This window comes from Abramis brama (genome assembly GCF_963993115.1).
Source record: "Abramis brama genome assembly, chromosome: 6".
In the NCBI taxonomy this organism is placed as follows: domain Eukaryota; kingdom Metazoa; phylum Chordata; class Actinopteri; order Cypriniformes; family Leuciscidae; genus Abramis; species Abramis brama.
In genome coordinates, this window is record NC_139968.1 from 16817211 (window position 1) to 16832594 (window position 15384).

The window sequence follows — 15384 nt, forward strand, 5'->3', positions numbered from 1 at the left end:
GTTTGCACGTTTATTTGGCGCGACCTGGCAACCCAGCCGCCTGTAAACTCTCCCCGCCTACCGCGAGACTTGAGGAGTGCAGACCTATGGTGCAGACTGACATTCTACAGCGTTGCACTTCAATTTCAAATGGATATATGAATGTATTATTAGTATTATTCTTGACATTTGACTTTATCCTCAAGTAATTCCCTTCTCATGAACAATGACAGAAGTTAAAGTAAAAAAAGAGTCAACGGACCCTGTAGATATCGAGAATCGGTGAGTTCAGCGCAGTTTTAACATGCGAGTCTTGGCCTGTAAACACAACATAACGCGTGGATGGATTTTTAGAAGCAATTAAAGTTAACATCAAAGCTATTTTGTAGACTTTGTTTATTGTAAGTACTTGAGTTAATGGCAAAACGAACCAAGTTTAGATCCAGATGATGAACGTGGTAATGATATGTGAATGTTTTTAATGTTGAGAAAATTTAAAGGAACAGTTCACCCAAAAACAAAAATTCTGTCATCATTTACTCACCCTCATGTTGTTCCAAACATTTATGAGTTTCTTTCTTCTGCTGAACACAAAATAAGTTATTTTGAAGAATATGGATAACCAAACAGTTGATGGGCCCCCATTGAAAAAATAAAATAAAAATACTATTAAATTCAATGGGGTCCATCAACTGTTTTGTTACCGACATTCTTACAAATATCTTCTTTTGTGTTCAGCAGAAGAAACAAGGTTGGAACAATTTGAGGGTGAGTAAATTATTTTTCAGAATTTTCATTTTTGGGTGCACTATCCCTTTAAGTGCTTTTGGTCGTAATTAAATGTTCAGTTTTGATCTTTCTTTTTGTACTAACTGAGACAGGAAGATTTTTATTGCCCTTTTAACATAATGAAGATTTTTTTTTTTTTTTCGTGCCGTGCAGAGAATTTCGGGAAATGTAGTTGATATTGCTCAAGGACCTTATTTTTTCCTCTGTTAAAGGATAAAAGAGCTGTGTCAGCAGTTTCCACAAGGGATCACAGACCAGGTCATCCAGAATGACATGCCGCACGTTGAGGCGCAGCAGCGAGCCTCGGCCATCAACAGACTGCTATCTGTGGTGAGATGTTCAGCTCCAGCTGACGGTGCATGAAACATGTGTCTCTGCTCTTTATACTCATGTGTGATTCTTCATTTCTGTTCTCAGGGTCAGTTAGACTTGCTCAAGAACAGCAATGGCCTTTTATACAGGCTTAAAGATGTTCAGTCTGCAAGGTTTGTCTCTTTAAATGCAAGCACATCATCTTAATTTGCTATAGAAGTGTGTGTGTGTGTATTTATATACAGTGAGGAAAATAAGTATTTGAACACCCTGATATTTTGCAAGTTCTCCCACTTAGAAATCATGGAGGGGTCTGAAATTGTCATCGTAGGTGCATGTCCACTGTGAGAGACATAATCTAAAAAAAAAAATCCAGAAATCACAATGTATGATTTTTTAACTATTTATTTCTATGATACAGCTGCAAATAAGTATTTGAACACCTGAGAAAATCAATGTTAATATTTGGTACAGTAGCCTTTGTTTGCAATTACAGAGGTCAAACGTTTCCTGTAGTTTTTCACCAGGTTTGCACACACTGCAGGAGGGATTTTGGCCCACTCCTCCACACAGATCTTCTCTAGATCAGTCAGGTTTCTGGGCTGTCGCTGAGAAACACGGAGTTTGAGCTCCCTCCAAAGATTCTCTATTGGGTTTAGGTCTGGAGACTGGCTAGGCCACGCCAGAACCTTGATATGCTTCTTACAGAGCCACTCCTTGGTTATCCTGGCTGTGTGCTTCTGGTCATTGTCATGTTGGAAGACCCAGCCTCGACCCATCTTCAATGCTCTAACTGAGGGAAGGAGGTTGTTCCCCAAAATCTCGCAATACATGGCCCCGGTCATCCTCTCCTTAATACAGTGCAGTCGCCCTGTCCCATGTGCAGAAAAACACCCCCAAAGCATGATGCTACCACCCCCATGCTTCACAGTAGGGATGGTGTTCTTGGGATGGTACTCATCATTCTTCTTCCTCCAAACACGTTTAGTGGAATTATGACCAAAAAGTTCTATTTTGGTCTCATCTGACCACAAGACTTTCTCCCATGACTCCTCTGGATCATCCAAATGGTCATTGGCAAACTTAAGACGGGCCTTGACATGTGCTGGTTTAAGCAGGGGAACCTTCCGTGCCATGCATGATTTCAAACCATGACGTCTTAGTGTATTACCAACAGTAACCTTGGAAACGGTGGTCCCAGCTCCTCCCCTGTAGTTCTGGGCTGATTTCTCACCTTTCTTAGGATCATTGAGACCCCACAAGGTGAGATCTTGCATGGAGCCCCAGTCCGAGGGAGATTGACAGTCATGTTTAGCTTCTTCCATTTTCTAATGATTGCTCCAACAGTGGACCTTTTTTCACCAAGCTGCTTGGCAATTTCCCCGTAGCCCTTTCCAGCCTTGTGGAGGTGTAAAATTTTGTCTCTAGTGTCTTTGGACAGCTCTTTGGTCTTGGCCATGTTAGTAGTTGGATTCTTACTGATTGTATGGGGTGGACAGGTGTCTTTATGCAGCTAACGACCTCAAACAGGTGCATCTAATTTAGGATAATAAATGGAGTGGAGGTGGACATTTTAAAGGCAGACTAACAGGTCTTTGAGGGTCAGAATTCTAGCTGATTGACAGGTGTTCAAATACGTATTTGCAGCTGTATCATACAAATAAATAGTTAAAAAATCATATATTGTGATTTCTGGATTTTTTTTTTAGATTATGTCTCTCACAGTGGACATGCACCTACGATGACAATTTCAGACCCCTCCATGATTTCCAAGTGGGAGAACTTGCAAAATAGCAGGGTGTTCAAATACTTATTTTCCTCACTGTATATATATATATATATATAAATGCAAATGCGTGTGTGTGTTTTATAAATGTGAACACAAGCTTAGTGAATTAAAATGTATTTCACACAAATTTAGTGAATATGTTTGCAAATATGTGCACATACATTTAAATGTAATTAAAAAAGGCATTTAAATTAATAATTAATAATAAATAAAAATTGTATAATGTATCATTTATGCATTTATTTTTTCACAGTAAAGTAAAAGGCTCTGATAACCAAGAAAAACTAGTTTACCAAATCATAGAGGATGCTGGGAATAAAGGTAAAATGCATTTTTTATTGTTTGCGTTTAGCATTGTTTTATTAAGCGACTGATCTATATTGATAAAGAGTTTATTTTTAATAGCTTTTTCTGTTTTCTAAAGGAATTTGGAGCAGAGACATCAGATATAAGAGTAACCTTCCACTCACAGAAATCAATAAAATCCTTAAGAATCTTGAGAGTAAGAAACTCATCAAAGCGGTGAAGTCTGTTGCAGTGAGTTGATCTCCAAACATATAGACATTTAAAATGTTTAATTTTCCTTAGACCTACTGAAAAGTCATGGATTTTTCCCATCCAGGCCTCTAAGAAGAAGGTCTACATGCTGTACAACCTGCAGCCGGACCGATCTGTGACAGGAGGCGCCTGGTATAGCGATCAAGATTTCGAGTCCGAGTTTGTTGAGGTTCTCAACCAACAGTGCTTTAAGTTCCTGCAAAGTAAGGTTAGATTGTAACATTTCATATTCCTCTTAATCTTTGTGATCTTGAATTTTTCACACTTTGAATTCTGCTCTTTATTCGTTAGCATAACAAAAAAAAAAAGTTACCAGTCAGCGCCAACATTTAATCATTTTCACAAAAATTTCATGGCCGTTTCATACCGTACCGTACCGTATAACAGTGAAAACATGAATTGCTGGAAATTCGCGGTGAAGCGGTGTGTCGTAAATTAATGAAAAAAACCGTCAATGGCGGGAAAGCGGTGTGTCATAAATAGGGCTGTAACGATTCCTCGATTAAAGTCGAGTACTCGATTTAAAAAAATCCTCGATTGCAACTTACCCATGTTGAGTAACCGGCAAATTACCTGAAGTTGGGCTTTCCACAGACGAGAATCCATGAACCGCATTATTACACCGTTTTCTAAGGCTACGCGATCTATATAAAACCATTTGCAATCATAATATAGCATAGTGCTATCATGAAATCACAAAGGCTGTAATTCAGTTTAAAAAATATATGCGCTTTTGTGTTTTTTTTGTTTTTTTTCACAGAGAAGCAAAATGCTTTAATTATTTACATGCGTGCAGATTGTGTTAAAAGTAGCTCAGCTCCGTTCACAGTAAACGCTGCTCCACACACACTCAGTCTCTGCATGTGCTGTTGGTTTAGGTTTCCAATAATGTGCATTTGGAAACGCAAAACCTCGGACGCGTGTTTCATAGTTGCACTGTTATTATTTATATGCGTGGAGCGCGTCTCGGGTTTCTCAAACTCCATCTCTGCGTGCTGTGAGTTTGTGATTTTAATAATGTATTAGTGAATGTTAAAATGAATATTAACTAAGATTAATAAATGCTGTAGAAGTATTGTTCATTCTTAGTATGTTAACTAAGGTAGTTAACTAATGAACCATATTGTAAAGTGTTACCTATTTGTATTTTAAGTCATTTTAAAGGCTGTTGTTCACTTGGATCTATTTTTATTACCACAATTTTTGTTATCCGATTACTCGATTAATCGATGGAATAATCAGTAGAATACTCGATTACTAAAATAATCGATAGCTACAGCACTAGTCATAAATGATGGAAAATTCCGTCAATAATTGGGAAGCATTGTGTCATAAATGATGAAAAATTTCGTCAATAATTGGGAAGCATTGTGTCATAAATTATGAAAAACTCCGTAAATGGAGGGGACGCGTTGTGTCGCAAATTACATAAAGTTCCATCAACGGCTGCGTACCGTTGTGTTGTCAATTACGGAAAATTTCATCAATAATTGGGAAGCGATGTGTTGTGAATTACGGAAAATTTCGGCAATAATTGGGAAGCGATGTGTCATAAATTATGAAAAATTCCGTCAATGGAGGGGACGCGTTGTGTAGCAAATAACGGAAAGTTCCATCAACGGCTGCGTACCGTTGTGTTGTCAATTACGGAAAATTTCGTCAATAATTGGGAAGCGATGTGTCATAAATGATGAAAAATTCTGTCAATGGAGGGGAAGCGTTGTGTCGCAAATGACAGAAAGTTCCATCAATGGCTGTGAAGTGTTGTGTTGGTTATTATGGAAAATTTCGTCAATAATTGGGAAGTATTGTGTCATAAATGATGGAAAATTCCATCAATGGCCGGGAAGCAATGCGTTGTGAATTACGGAAAATTCCAACAATAATTGGGAAGCATTGTGTCATAAATGATGAAAAACTCCGTCAATGGAGGGGAAGCGTTGTGTCGCAAATGTCGGAAAGTTCCATCAACGGCTGCGTACCGTTGTGTTGTCAATTACGGAAAATTTCGTCAATAATTGGGAAGCGATGTGTTGTAAATGATGGAAAATTCTGTCAATGACCGGGAAAGAGTTAATAGAAATGTTTGTTTTTAGGCCGAAGCAGCGAGAGACAGTAAGCAGAGCCCCATGGTGCAAAGAAACAGCTCATTTGCCACGTCTCATGAAGTGTGGAAGTACATCTGTGAGCTCGGCATCAGCAAAGTGAGTGGGAATAATATCTTAATGCTGCAGAGTTATTAAACATGAATTGAATAGGTTTATTATATGGTGATGTTCCTGCACGCAGGTAGATCTGTCCATGGAAGACATCGAGACCATCCTAAACACACTGATCTTTGATGGCAAGGTGGAGATGACCATAATCGCTGCTAAAGAGGGGACGGTGGGGAGTGTCGATGGACAGATGAAGCTCTACAGGGGAGTGAATCCCATAATTCAACCCACAGGCCTGGTCAAAACACCATGTGGATTGTGTCCGGTAATGTTTATATATTTAGAATTACTAACAGAATTTTCATTTTTGGGTAAACTATCCCTTTAATGTCCATTTAAAACCCATTAATCTCATGCCATTATTTAATTGTTATTGCCGTGTAAATGCTTTCATGAAATAAAAATCGAAATACCAATTCTGATGCAGCTTCTGAAAAAAAAGTCATGGCCATTGCTGCCTAAAAGTTTGTGTAATAAATTCTTTCTTAAATCAAATAATTCAATCTTTTTGATGCTTCTCTCATTTAACACAATAATGACTCTTTTGGGAGCAACTTGTTGGCCAATTAAAGGAGAACTCCGGTCAATTTTAACATTGAGCTCATTTTTTTGTACATTTGGAGTGCTGTCAATACAGAGAACAACGACAAAAATCGGTGTTGCCTACACCGAGTTATTCTATTTTTAAAATTTGCACCCTGTTGACTTCAATGGGGCAATGTTTAAACCTGCTTTTAGCCTCTTAACATCCTTGATGTGTCATTACAAGTGCACAGAAAATGTGAGTGATTCCTTCTGAGTGAACACGAGTGGATCTGACTGCAGTAGATTTAAAAGATATGTATAAAAATTATGTTATTTAAGCCAGCGCAAATACCTGTTTACATCCTGTTTTTCGGTTGAAGTCCAAAGTAGTCGATTGCCGAGTTCACGCGCATAGGTTTAGTTACCAATGATCACGCGCGTGAACTCGGCAATTGACTACTTTGGACTTCAACCGAAAAACAGGATGTAAACAGGTATTTGCGCTGGCTTAAATAACATAATTTTTATACATATCTTTTAAATCTACCGCAGTCAGATCCACTCGTGTTCACTCAGAAGGAATCACTCACATTTTCTGTGCACTTGTAATGACACATCAAGGATGTTAAGAGGCTAAAAGCAGGTTTAAACATTGCCCCATTGAAGTCAACAGGGTGCAAATTTTAAAAATAGAATAACTCGGTGTAGGCAACACCGATTTTTGTCGTTGTTCTCTGTATTGACAGCACTCCAAATGTACAATAAAATGAGCTCAATGTTAAAATTGACCGGAGTTCTCCTTTAAATGGCACATCATGTAATTAATTGGATCAAATCTTTTAATCAGTTGACAGCCCTAATAATAAATAGGATAAAGCATATTTTAGTTGATTACATCATGTGGTTTAATGTGCTAAGTTAACTCTTTGTCTTCTAGGTGTTCGATGACTGTCATGAAGGGGGTGAAATCTCTCCATCTAACTGTGTTTACATGGTTGAGTGGCTGGACTTCTGAGCAGCCAAGTGGATGTCTTTGTTTTTCTCTGTGGAGAAAGTATTTTTCATGCAGCGATTCGATGCAGCTGAAGATTTATTTTATTTATATTGAACATTAATGGCTTTAATGAGACGAGCAGAACTACACTGAGTGGATAAGCAGCAGCTTACATCAGCTTACATTTGGAGTCATAAAAGACTGATGTATTTTTTTCTGTTTTGGTAATTGTTTATTCTTTTTTTTCACCCATAGATATGTCTTTCAAGATATACCTCAACCATTTCAATAAATAAAGGTTTGATAAATTGTTGATAGGTAGTCTAAATATTGGACTGTGTTTGTGCACCTCTATAATTTCAATGCACTGCATCCATACTTTATCAGATTGTTATGTGTTTTTTTTTTTTTTTTTAATAAGACAAATTCAATAAATCAGCACTGACCTCAAGTTAAAAAAAATACATAAATCTGCATTTGTGATTTTTAAAAAAATAGAAAAATATATTTACAGTCAAAGCAACTGTGGAGACAACTGTTGTCATGGCTGGGCATGTTTTATATATTAAAAATATTTTATTTTATAATGTATCATTTTATATGTCATATCACAATTTCAGATTTTAGGTAATTTAAAAAAATTGTCTGCCATATAATCGCATGGTTAACATGATACTTCAAATGTTCTTAAACTCCCTTAAAAAAAATCGTCAAAGCTTATATATATATATATATATATATATATAAGTGTAAAGCGGTCATCACTTCCACTTTCCACAGTTACAAATCTATATCTGGAGTTGACGTCGATTCGACAGTAGGTGGCGACGACTGACTGGTCTTCATAAGAAAGTCATCATTTATCCAGCAGATTCGATTAAAAGGGGTGATATAATGCCCTTTTCACAAGATATAAAATAAGTCTCTGATGTCCCCAGAGTGTGTATGTGAAGTTTTAGCTCAAAATACCCCACAGATATTTTTATATAGCATGTTACAATTGTCACTTTTTTTAAGGTGCATGTACCGTTTTGTGTCTGTTCCTTTAAATGCAAATGAGCTGCTTCTCCTGGCACAGGGGGCGGAGCTTCAACAGCTTGCACTCACACAGACAATGCACTGAAAATTTAGCCTTTATTGTTCAAATCGGATTCAGACAATGATGGAGAGACTCAAGAAGAAGTGACAACATGTAGAATGCAACAGGACATTTCTGAATGGTTAGTTGATGAATTTATGTAGCTTATGTGTAGTTATCTTCTAGTCATTGATTAGCATTTTCTGTCTTGATAGTCTATAAACCGCGTTCAGGGGGCGGGGTTTATGTAAATTCTAGGGTTGGTGATGTCAGGATGCCGGGATGAATGTCTACCAGCCGTTTGTTGTAGTCCTTAAAAAAATGTCTGTAAAAGCAAATATCTCCCTTTGCTTTGAACTTTCAGCTTTATAACTTTGCAGATGTTGTTTATGCTCAAACAGCAACATTACACACTAACAAAAGTTAATAAAAGTGAAATCGTAATCAACCACCCCTTTAATATAAATTCATTCAGGAATGAAACAAGAGGCAGTGAGTTACTTAATCAACTATTCACTGTCTCAGAATAGAGATAGGCTTTGGCTTGGTTTGGTACTATTGTCGTTGATGGAGCAAAAATAGACAAAATAATTTACTGTGTCTAAAATACTCTATATTATATATAAATACCTGATAAATACACACACATACACTACTGTTTAAAAAAAAAAAAAAAAATGCATTTATTTAGCAAGGATGCATTAAATTGATCAAGAGTGACTAAACGTTTACATTGTTGAAATGACTTTTTCAAATAAATGCTCTTCTTTTGACCTTTCTATTAATCAAAGAACCCCAAAAAAGTTGTATTTCAACTGCTTTCAACAATAATAATCATCAGAAAAGTTTCTTGATTATAAAAAAATAATCATAGAATGACATGTGACACTGAAGACTGGAGTAATTATGCTGAAAATGCAGCTTTGATCACAGGAATAAATTACATTTTAAAATATATTCAAATCGATTAGGCTATGTATTTTAATTAGTAATAATATTTCACAATATTACTGTTTTTACTGTATTTTTGATTACATAAATGCAGCCTTTGGTGAGCATAAGATACTTCTTTCAAAAACATTTAAAGATCTTACGAACCCCAAACCATTAAATGGTGTAAACTTAAAAGGTATACATAAATTGTGTCCTATACAATCATGATTGTGTTCAAAATGGAATCACTAAATTTTGGTATAACAATTCTATTCACTCATTATGTTCTAATAGGCTATGCATTTTCTTTTCAGCATCTCAGTCTGTTCGCATGTTCTGCCAAAGCATTCATTGATGATGAAGAGACCAAAAAGTGTTTATTATATCTATGTGACACATGCGTGACACGCATTTTTATCACAGTCTCGCGCGCAGTAGCTATAGTAACCGGTCGGAGGAGCGCTTAGCAACACGAGAGGAGGAGGCACAGCATCATCTACCGAGAGCGAAGGAAAAACAACCGATGCATCGACCTTTATTTCATCCACACCTGCTTCTGATGTAAACTGAATGTGATCTCGTTTACATTTTGTTTTGTAATTATTAAACACACTTAAAGGTACATTCAGCGCTTTTATTGTAAATCTCAATTGGTGCGATGAAGTTCGTCGTGGTTTTGGTGTCCGCCGGCCTCCTGGCTTTTCTTGGCGTGGGGATCTGCATCATCGCCAGCGTGTATTCGCGATCATCGGCCGCCGCGCCCCAGGCGCTCTCCGACAACAGCTCGCTCTCACTGCTGGAGCCGCTGCCGGGATCCGTGGCGCGCGCCGGCCCGCTCGGAGCTCTCCATGGTGCTGAATCCTATGAAGGAGGCGGGTTGGACATCGGCCTGGAGATACCGTCGCTCAATGAATTGAGCACTGGGGACGTGACTGGGCCGAGTCCCAAACAGTTCACCCTCGATCGACTCATTTGTACCCCTGTTCCCATCAGTGATTGCAAATCAAGGGATTTGAGACAACAAGCCGATGACCCGTTTGTCGACGAGGAGGACTGGAGCCTCCGCATCACTGCTGAGGAGCTCCGACAGATCGTCATGCAACAAAACGACCAGATCCTCATTGACCAGAAGACCATCACGGAGTTAACCGGGAAGCTCACGGAGTGTGAGAACGGACTGGAGGAGAGGACTCTGCACGAGCGGAGTATGGGAGTGTGGGCGAGCAACCGGCGCCACATGGCCGGGGATGATGTGAGCAGCTCGGTTGCAGTACAGCTGCAGACGGCGCGGGCTGTGGAGGAACTGGAGAGAGCGATCCTTCAACTTAAAGATCGCATAGAGAAGTTGGAGGTTGGTAATAATAAACTCTTTAAGTCTTTACAGTATAATTCTCTGTCTGAAAGGGAATTTGGTGGCGGGGCAGGGAAAACAGTTTTGTAAATAAACTCGTTTGCAAAGACGCATCAAAATTCTTGGGGATTTTGAGGAGAAGTGTCCCTGTTCACAGATATTGTAGTATGTCTCTGTGTCTCTTTCTCACCTTGACAGTGATTCCTTTCCCCTCCATCTTGTTCATCTCCTGAAAGGCATATACATAAATCATGAGGGAGGAGAGAATAGTACAGGTTCTTGGCTACACCTGATTTGTAGATGTTGTGATATAGACTTATGGATCAGAGTTGTTATTGTTAACTGAAACAAAAAAAAAAAAACTATTAAAAATCGTTTTTATTAATTGAAATAAAGCTGGAATAAAATAAAATATAATATTAAATGGAAAACTGGTCAACTAACTGAAATTAAATAAGTTGAAGTACTAAAATTGCTAAAATTATATCTGAAATAGAAAAAGAAAATACATTTAAAGCTAAGAAATATAAAAAACTAAAACTATAAAAATGACAAAAGGACAACAAATTACAAAAAGTAAAATTTAAACGAAAATTTTAAATATACGATATTTTAAGATATTTTATAAAATACATACTACTAAAATAACAATGTTACGGATTAGTATAGTCAATAATGAAAATTCTGTTATCATTTAAAGAGGTTAAAGGAAATATCTTGATTTTATGCTAGATTTCCTGTTCATTAGGGCAAAATTTATTTATCATTGAAACATGCATTTTCTGCAAAGCTGCTGTGAAACTATATGTATTGTAAAAAGTGCTATTCAAATAAATGTGAATTGAATTTACTCAGCCTTATGTCGTTCCAAAGCCATATGACTCTATTCTGAGGAATAATATATTTTGAAGAATGTAGTGGTTGCTCTTTTCTATGCAATTAGAAGGAGCTTAAGCTTCCAAAAGGATGTGAAAGCAACATAAAAGATTTAAAAAGGTAGTTTGTACAACTCATGCATCATATTTCAAGTCTTCTAAAAATAATAGGTGTTTGAGGATCAGAAATAATACTAACATCTTGCTCTCTTTGAATGTTAAAAGTTTTTCTAATTCAACAGCACATCATTTTTTAAGTTCTTGTAATGCAAATGAATCTAATATAGCCTAATCAGATAAACACGCTAAACAGGATACATTAGGTTTTGCAATAATGACCTCTTGCATAATTCTCTCTCAGTTGGAAATCGGCCCTGCAGCGTTGAACCACACTGAGCACACTGTGAGCACATTGGGGAGCGTAGTGGTGGGCGAGCCTGGCAGGCCTGTGGAGGATCTGGAGGGAGAGCTGGAAAAGAAGATTAGACTACTGGAGAAGGAGAGGAAGAACCTGCGCAAAGAGACCCAGAGCCACCACCAGCACATCGACCAGGGACTCAACACCCTGCAAGAGCGTATTGCAGAGCTGGAACAGAGTAAGCAGGAGGGTTGGGTCCAACTCAGGGGAAAGGGGGTGAAATTGTCTCTCGATTTTAAACTCATTCTCTTAATCTTTTCTCCTCAGGTCTTACAGATTACAGTTACCCCCAAGGGTATAAACTTTCCTTCCCTGTGCGAACTAACTACATGTATGGGCTTGTCAGGCGGAATATTCCAGAGATGTACGCCTTCACGGCATGTCTGTGGCTCAAGCCTGCCGAGAGTGGAATTGGGACACCATTTTCCTATGCTGTACCGGAACAACCCAATGAAATTGTCCTGTTGCAGGGAATTCATAATCCTGCAGAACTACTCATCAATGATAAGGTAAGACACATCGCCACACCTTCCATCCGCAACAACCTTGCAGAACACAGTTGATGGACTCAACCGTTCCCTCCATTTACAGGTGGCACAGCTGCCTCTATCTTTGCCGCAGGGCATCTGGCAGCACATATGTGTGAGTTGGACCCTTCGGGATGGAGTTTGGAAAGCATATCAAAGCGGAAAGTTGAGAGGACGGGGTGAAGGGTTATCCGCATGGCACCCAATCAAATCCGGGGGCGTCTTGGTATTGGGACAGGAACAGGTGAGCAAGTTCTGGAAGTGTCTGAATACACCCTCGAAAGTACACCTTAACTCTCAGAAAAAATTGCTAAAATTTTTAACCTTTAGGAGTGCAACAGTTTGTCAATGGGGCAGTACCCTTCGCACCCCTTAAAGTTTAGTAGCACCCTAAATGGTACATTTTTCAGCTCTAAGCTACTAACATGCACCTTTTAGGGGTAGATAAGGTACAAAGTTGTCCAAGCTGTTTTACCCCTTAAGGTACAATTTTTGGACATTTTTTCCCTGACACTGTTTGCGTCCTTCAGGAGTCGTTAAAGTACAAAGGTGTACCTTTGAGGGTACAACCCCTTTCACAAGGTGTTGTTCCTTGAAGGAACCATTTCTGCACATTATTTTTGATGCAACATTGTGTTTATCAATGTGTAACCCTTCGGCTCTCCTTGGCTTCACTGCAGGACACCCTTGGTGGGCGGTTTGATGCATCCCAGGCTCTTGTTGGGGAGCTTTCCTTATTTAACCTTTGGGACCGGGTGTTGTCGCCAACAGAAGTGGCCGCTCTGGCGGCTTGCCCAGAATCGCCACGGCTGGGAAACGTGGTGCCCTGGACGGACCGAGATGTGGACGTGTTTGGTGGGGCTGTCAAGGACCACGTGGACCCCTGTGTTCAGAGCTCCCATCCCCGGCAATGAACGGGACCATGGGTTCATACCTTTCTTTTTTAAGGAGGTGGTAAATAAGAAAAAATAAGGCTTGAAATGTATGACAATTGTGCTGTGGTCCCGGTTTAAGTAAAGAATGTATTTACGGTAGAGCTACACTCTCTCTGAGTGTTCATTTCTACAGGAAAGGGATTTGTCTGTGTGTGTGATTGTGTTCGTTCGGATAGAGCTGCTGCCGATGGCTTTTAAAGGCCTGTTTGTGTCTCGTGTTGCTTGTGTTATTTCATGCCCTTCTTAAAGCATTACCGCACAGTGGTCCCTTCAGATTTAGAGAATGTTTTTCTAATAAGATGGATTTGACTCATTATCACAGCACTTGTCTTGCTCTTGTTTCATTATTTGTGTAAAGTGGAGCTTTCGCTTTTCCCCAGAGCAGCCTTTTGCTTTCTTGTTTTTATTTCCAGTTCCTTAGGGTCACTTTCGGTCCGGCAGCACCTAAAGGTGTACAACGTCTTATCTTTATCAGAACATGTCTTAACATTTTGTTATTTTTGCATCTGGTGAAATGGGTACTTACTCTGCAATGTATTTTCTCTCACAGGTTCAGCGAGATCCACAAATATTTGAACCAAAATGTGTTATTTGAAGCTTAGTATCTTAAACGTCACACAAAATTTTGAAGATCTGATATGCAGCCCACTCACTATGAAAATATGAATGTAAAACAGTATTTAGCATCTTGTCGTGTTACCTTTGCATTGTACCTATAGCCCTCCTTGCCCCATCACAGAGAACAGCTTAGGGAAGTGCCTGTCTGTTTATTTGACTCTTGCAATTGGTTGATGATCAGCTGTAATGTCAGTGTAGTGCTTCTTCATATTTGCACCACCAAGGATCTACAATGATATTGTGACAAATGTGGATGAAAATATTAAAAAGGTGAAGAAAATAAATATGAGAGTGCATTGTCTTAAATTGGATTTATCATTCACTACTCCTTAGACCAATCCAAAGCAAAACATATACATGAAGTAACACTGTACATGCACAATGAGATTATAATTGGCTCAGTGTTTAGAATGAAAATTTATGCAAATCCTGGTTATTCTCATTCTCATCCTCTCATTCACTCTCTTCATGCTGCTGCTGAATTATAGATGTGTGTTTATCACCCCCTCCATCACACTCACTTGACCCCTGAAGCTTCTCTCCCACCAGAAACCTTTTCTTCTCTCTCTCTCTCTCTCGCTCTCTCTCTCTCTCTCTCTCTCTCTCTCTCTGTGTGCATTTCCTCTGCTCTGTACAATCTGTATTTGCCATTTCAATTAATTTCATCTTTTCAATAATGTTTAAAGTTTAACAATCATAAACAAGCAGCTGGGCAAGAAAACACAATCACATAAAAAAATAATACCATAACAAGGATGGTGTACAAAGGCTACCTTTATTCCCTGCTGTTTGACACATTCATAAAGTGACGCTCTGTAAGTGTCACTGTGTTCAATGCGCAGACAGACTCCATCTGTTGCAAGCCTCTTCTCTTCTTCTCATAAGGTACCATTCTTAACTTCCTTTTATATTCTTGCTCACATCAGAGGTTAGATTATCCCCTCCCCCTGCTTTTATTTGTAAATCTATCTAGTAACTGAAAATCCCCTATAATCCACAAATCAAAGCATGGTCTGTCTGGGAAAGTCACGGAAAGCTTTTAGATGATCAAACGCTGTGCCGCAAAATCCGAATGCATTTAAATAATGTATATCCTAACCTACAAATGGCTATCTTAATGCTGTCCCTGAATACTAAATTGGGATATATAGGAGAAAGTATTTAAGATCATTTGAGCTTTATTGCACTGTTGTAAAGTTTATCTGCTGTTAACTTTTAACCGCAGAGCACATCTATAATTCATGCCTTTTATTTGACTGAAATGGGGAACTAAAAAGGTTTTTATTAGGTCAAGTAAGTGATTATTTTACAAAAAGTGACAGTACTGCACTAGTGTGAATTGTAATGTAATATAACATAACTATGAACTCTTGCTGACAGGTCTCAGATCAGAGTGACAGTTATCTGGGCCAAACTCAGCAGCTGTGCACAGATGTGTCTAGAGCTTAATGCAGGTCAGTAAAAAGTGAGAGAAAACAACAAAGATG

At 38.6% G+C, this 15384-nt stretch overlaps 2 protein-coding genes across 2 annotated transcripts; both read left to right on the forward strand.

Annotated features, from left to right (window-relative positions):
• The first annotated feature begins 55 nt into the window (after positions 1–55).
• On the forward strand, positions 56–7475 carry polr3f (polymerase (RNA) III (DNA directed) polypeptide F). Its single transcript, XM_084117991.1, has 9 exons — positions 56–261; positions 981–1098; positions 1186–1253; positions 3123–3190; positions 3294–3406; positions 3492–3635; positions 5524–5631; positions 5717–5908; positions 7106–7475. Exons 1-9 carry the CDS (start codon positions 206–208, stop codon positions 7181–7183), a joined length of 945 nt encoding a protein of 314 aa, XP_083974117.1. The 5' UTR covers positions 56–205; the 3' UTR covers positions 7184–7475.
• A 2171-nt stretch (positions 7476–9646) lies between these two features.
• Positions 9647–13893, forward strand: nptxrb (neuronal pentraxin receptor b). Its single transcript, XM_084116952.1, has 5 exons — positions 9647–10524; positions 11761–11995; positions 12085–12326; positions 12409–12588; positions 13025–13893. The coding sequence occupies exons 1-5, from the start codon at positions 9832–9834 to the stop codon at positions 13256–13258; spliced, it is 1584 nt and encodes a 527-aa protein (XP_083973078.1). The 5' UTR covers positions 9647–9831; the 3' UTR covers positions 13259–13893.
• The last annotated feature ends 1491 nt before the right edge of the window (positions 13894–15384 follow it).

Coding starts and splice junctions, on each gene's coding strand:
- polr3f (XM_084117991.1), top strand. CDS start 206: ATGACAGAAGTTAAAGTAAAAAAAGAGTCAACGGACCCTGTAGATATC. Junction 262..980: donor CCTGTAGATATCGAGAATCG/GTGAGTTCAGCG, acceptor CCTCTGTTAAAG/GATAAAAGAGCTGTGTCAGC. Junction 3,191..3,293: donor AGAGGATGCTGGGAATAAAG/GTAAAATGCATT, acceptor TGTTTTCTAAAG/GAATTTGGAGCAGAGACATC.
- nptxrb (XM_084116952.1), top strand. CDS start 9,832: ATGAAGTTCGTCGTGGTTTTGGTGTCCGCCGGCCTCCTGGCTTTTCTT. Junction 11,996..12,084: donor TATTGCAGAGCTGGAACAGA/GTAAGCAGGAGG, acceptor TTTTCTCCTCAG/GTCTTACAGATTACAGTTAC. Junction 12,589..13,024: donor TGGTATTGGGACAGGAACAG/GTGAGCAAGTTC, acceptor GCTTCACTGCAG/GACACCCTTGGTGGGCGGTT.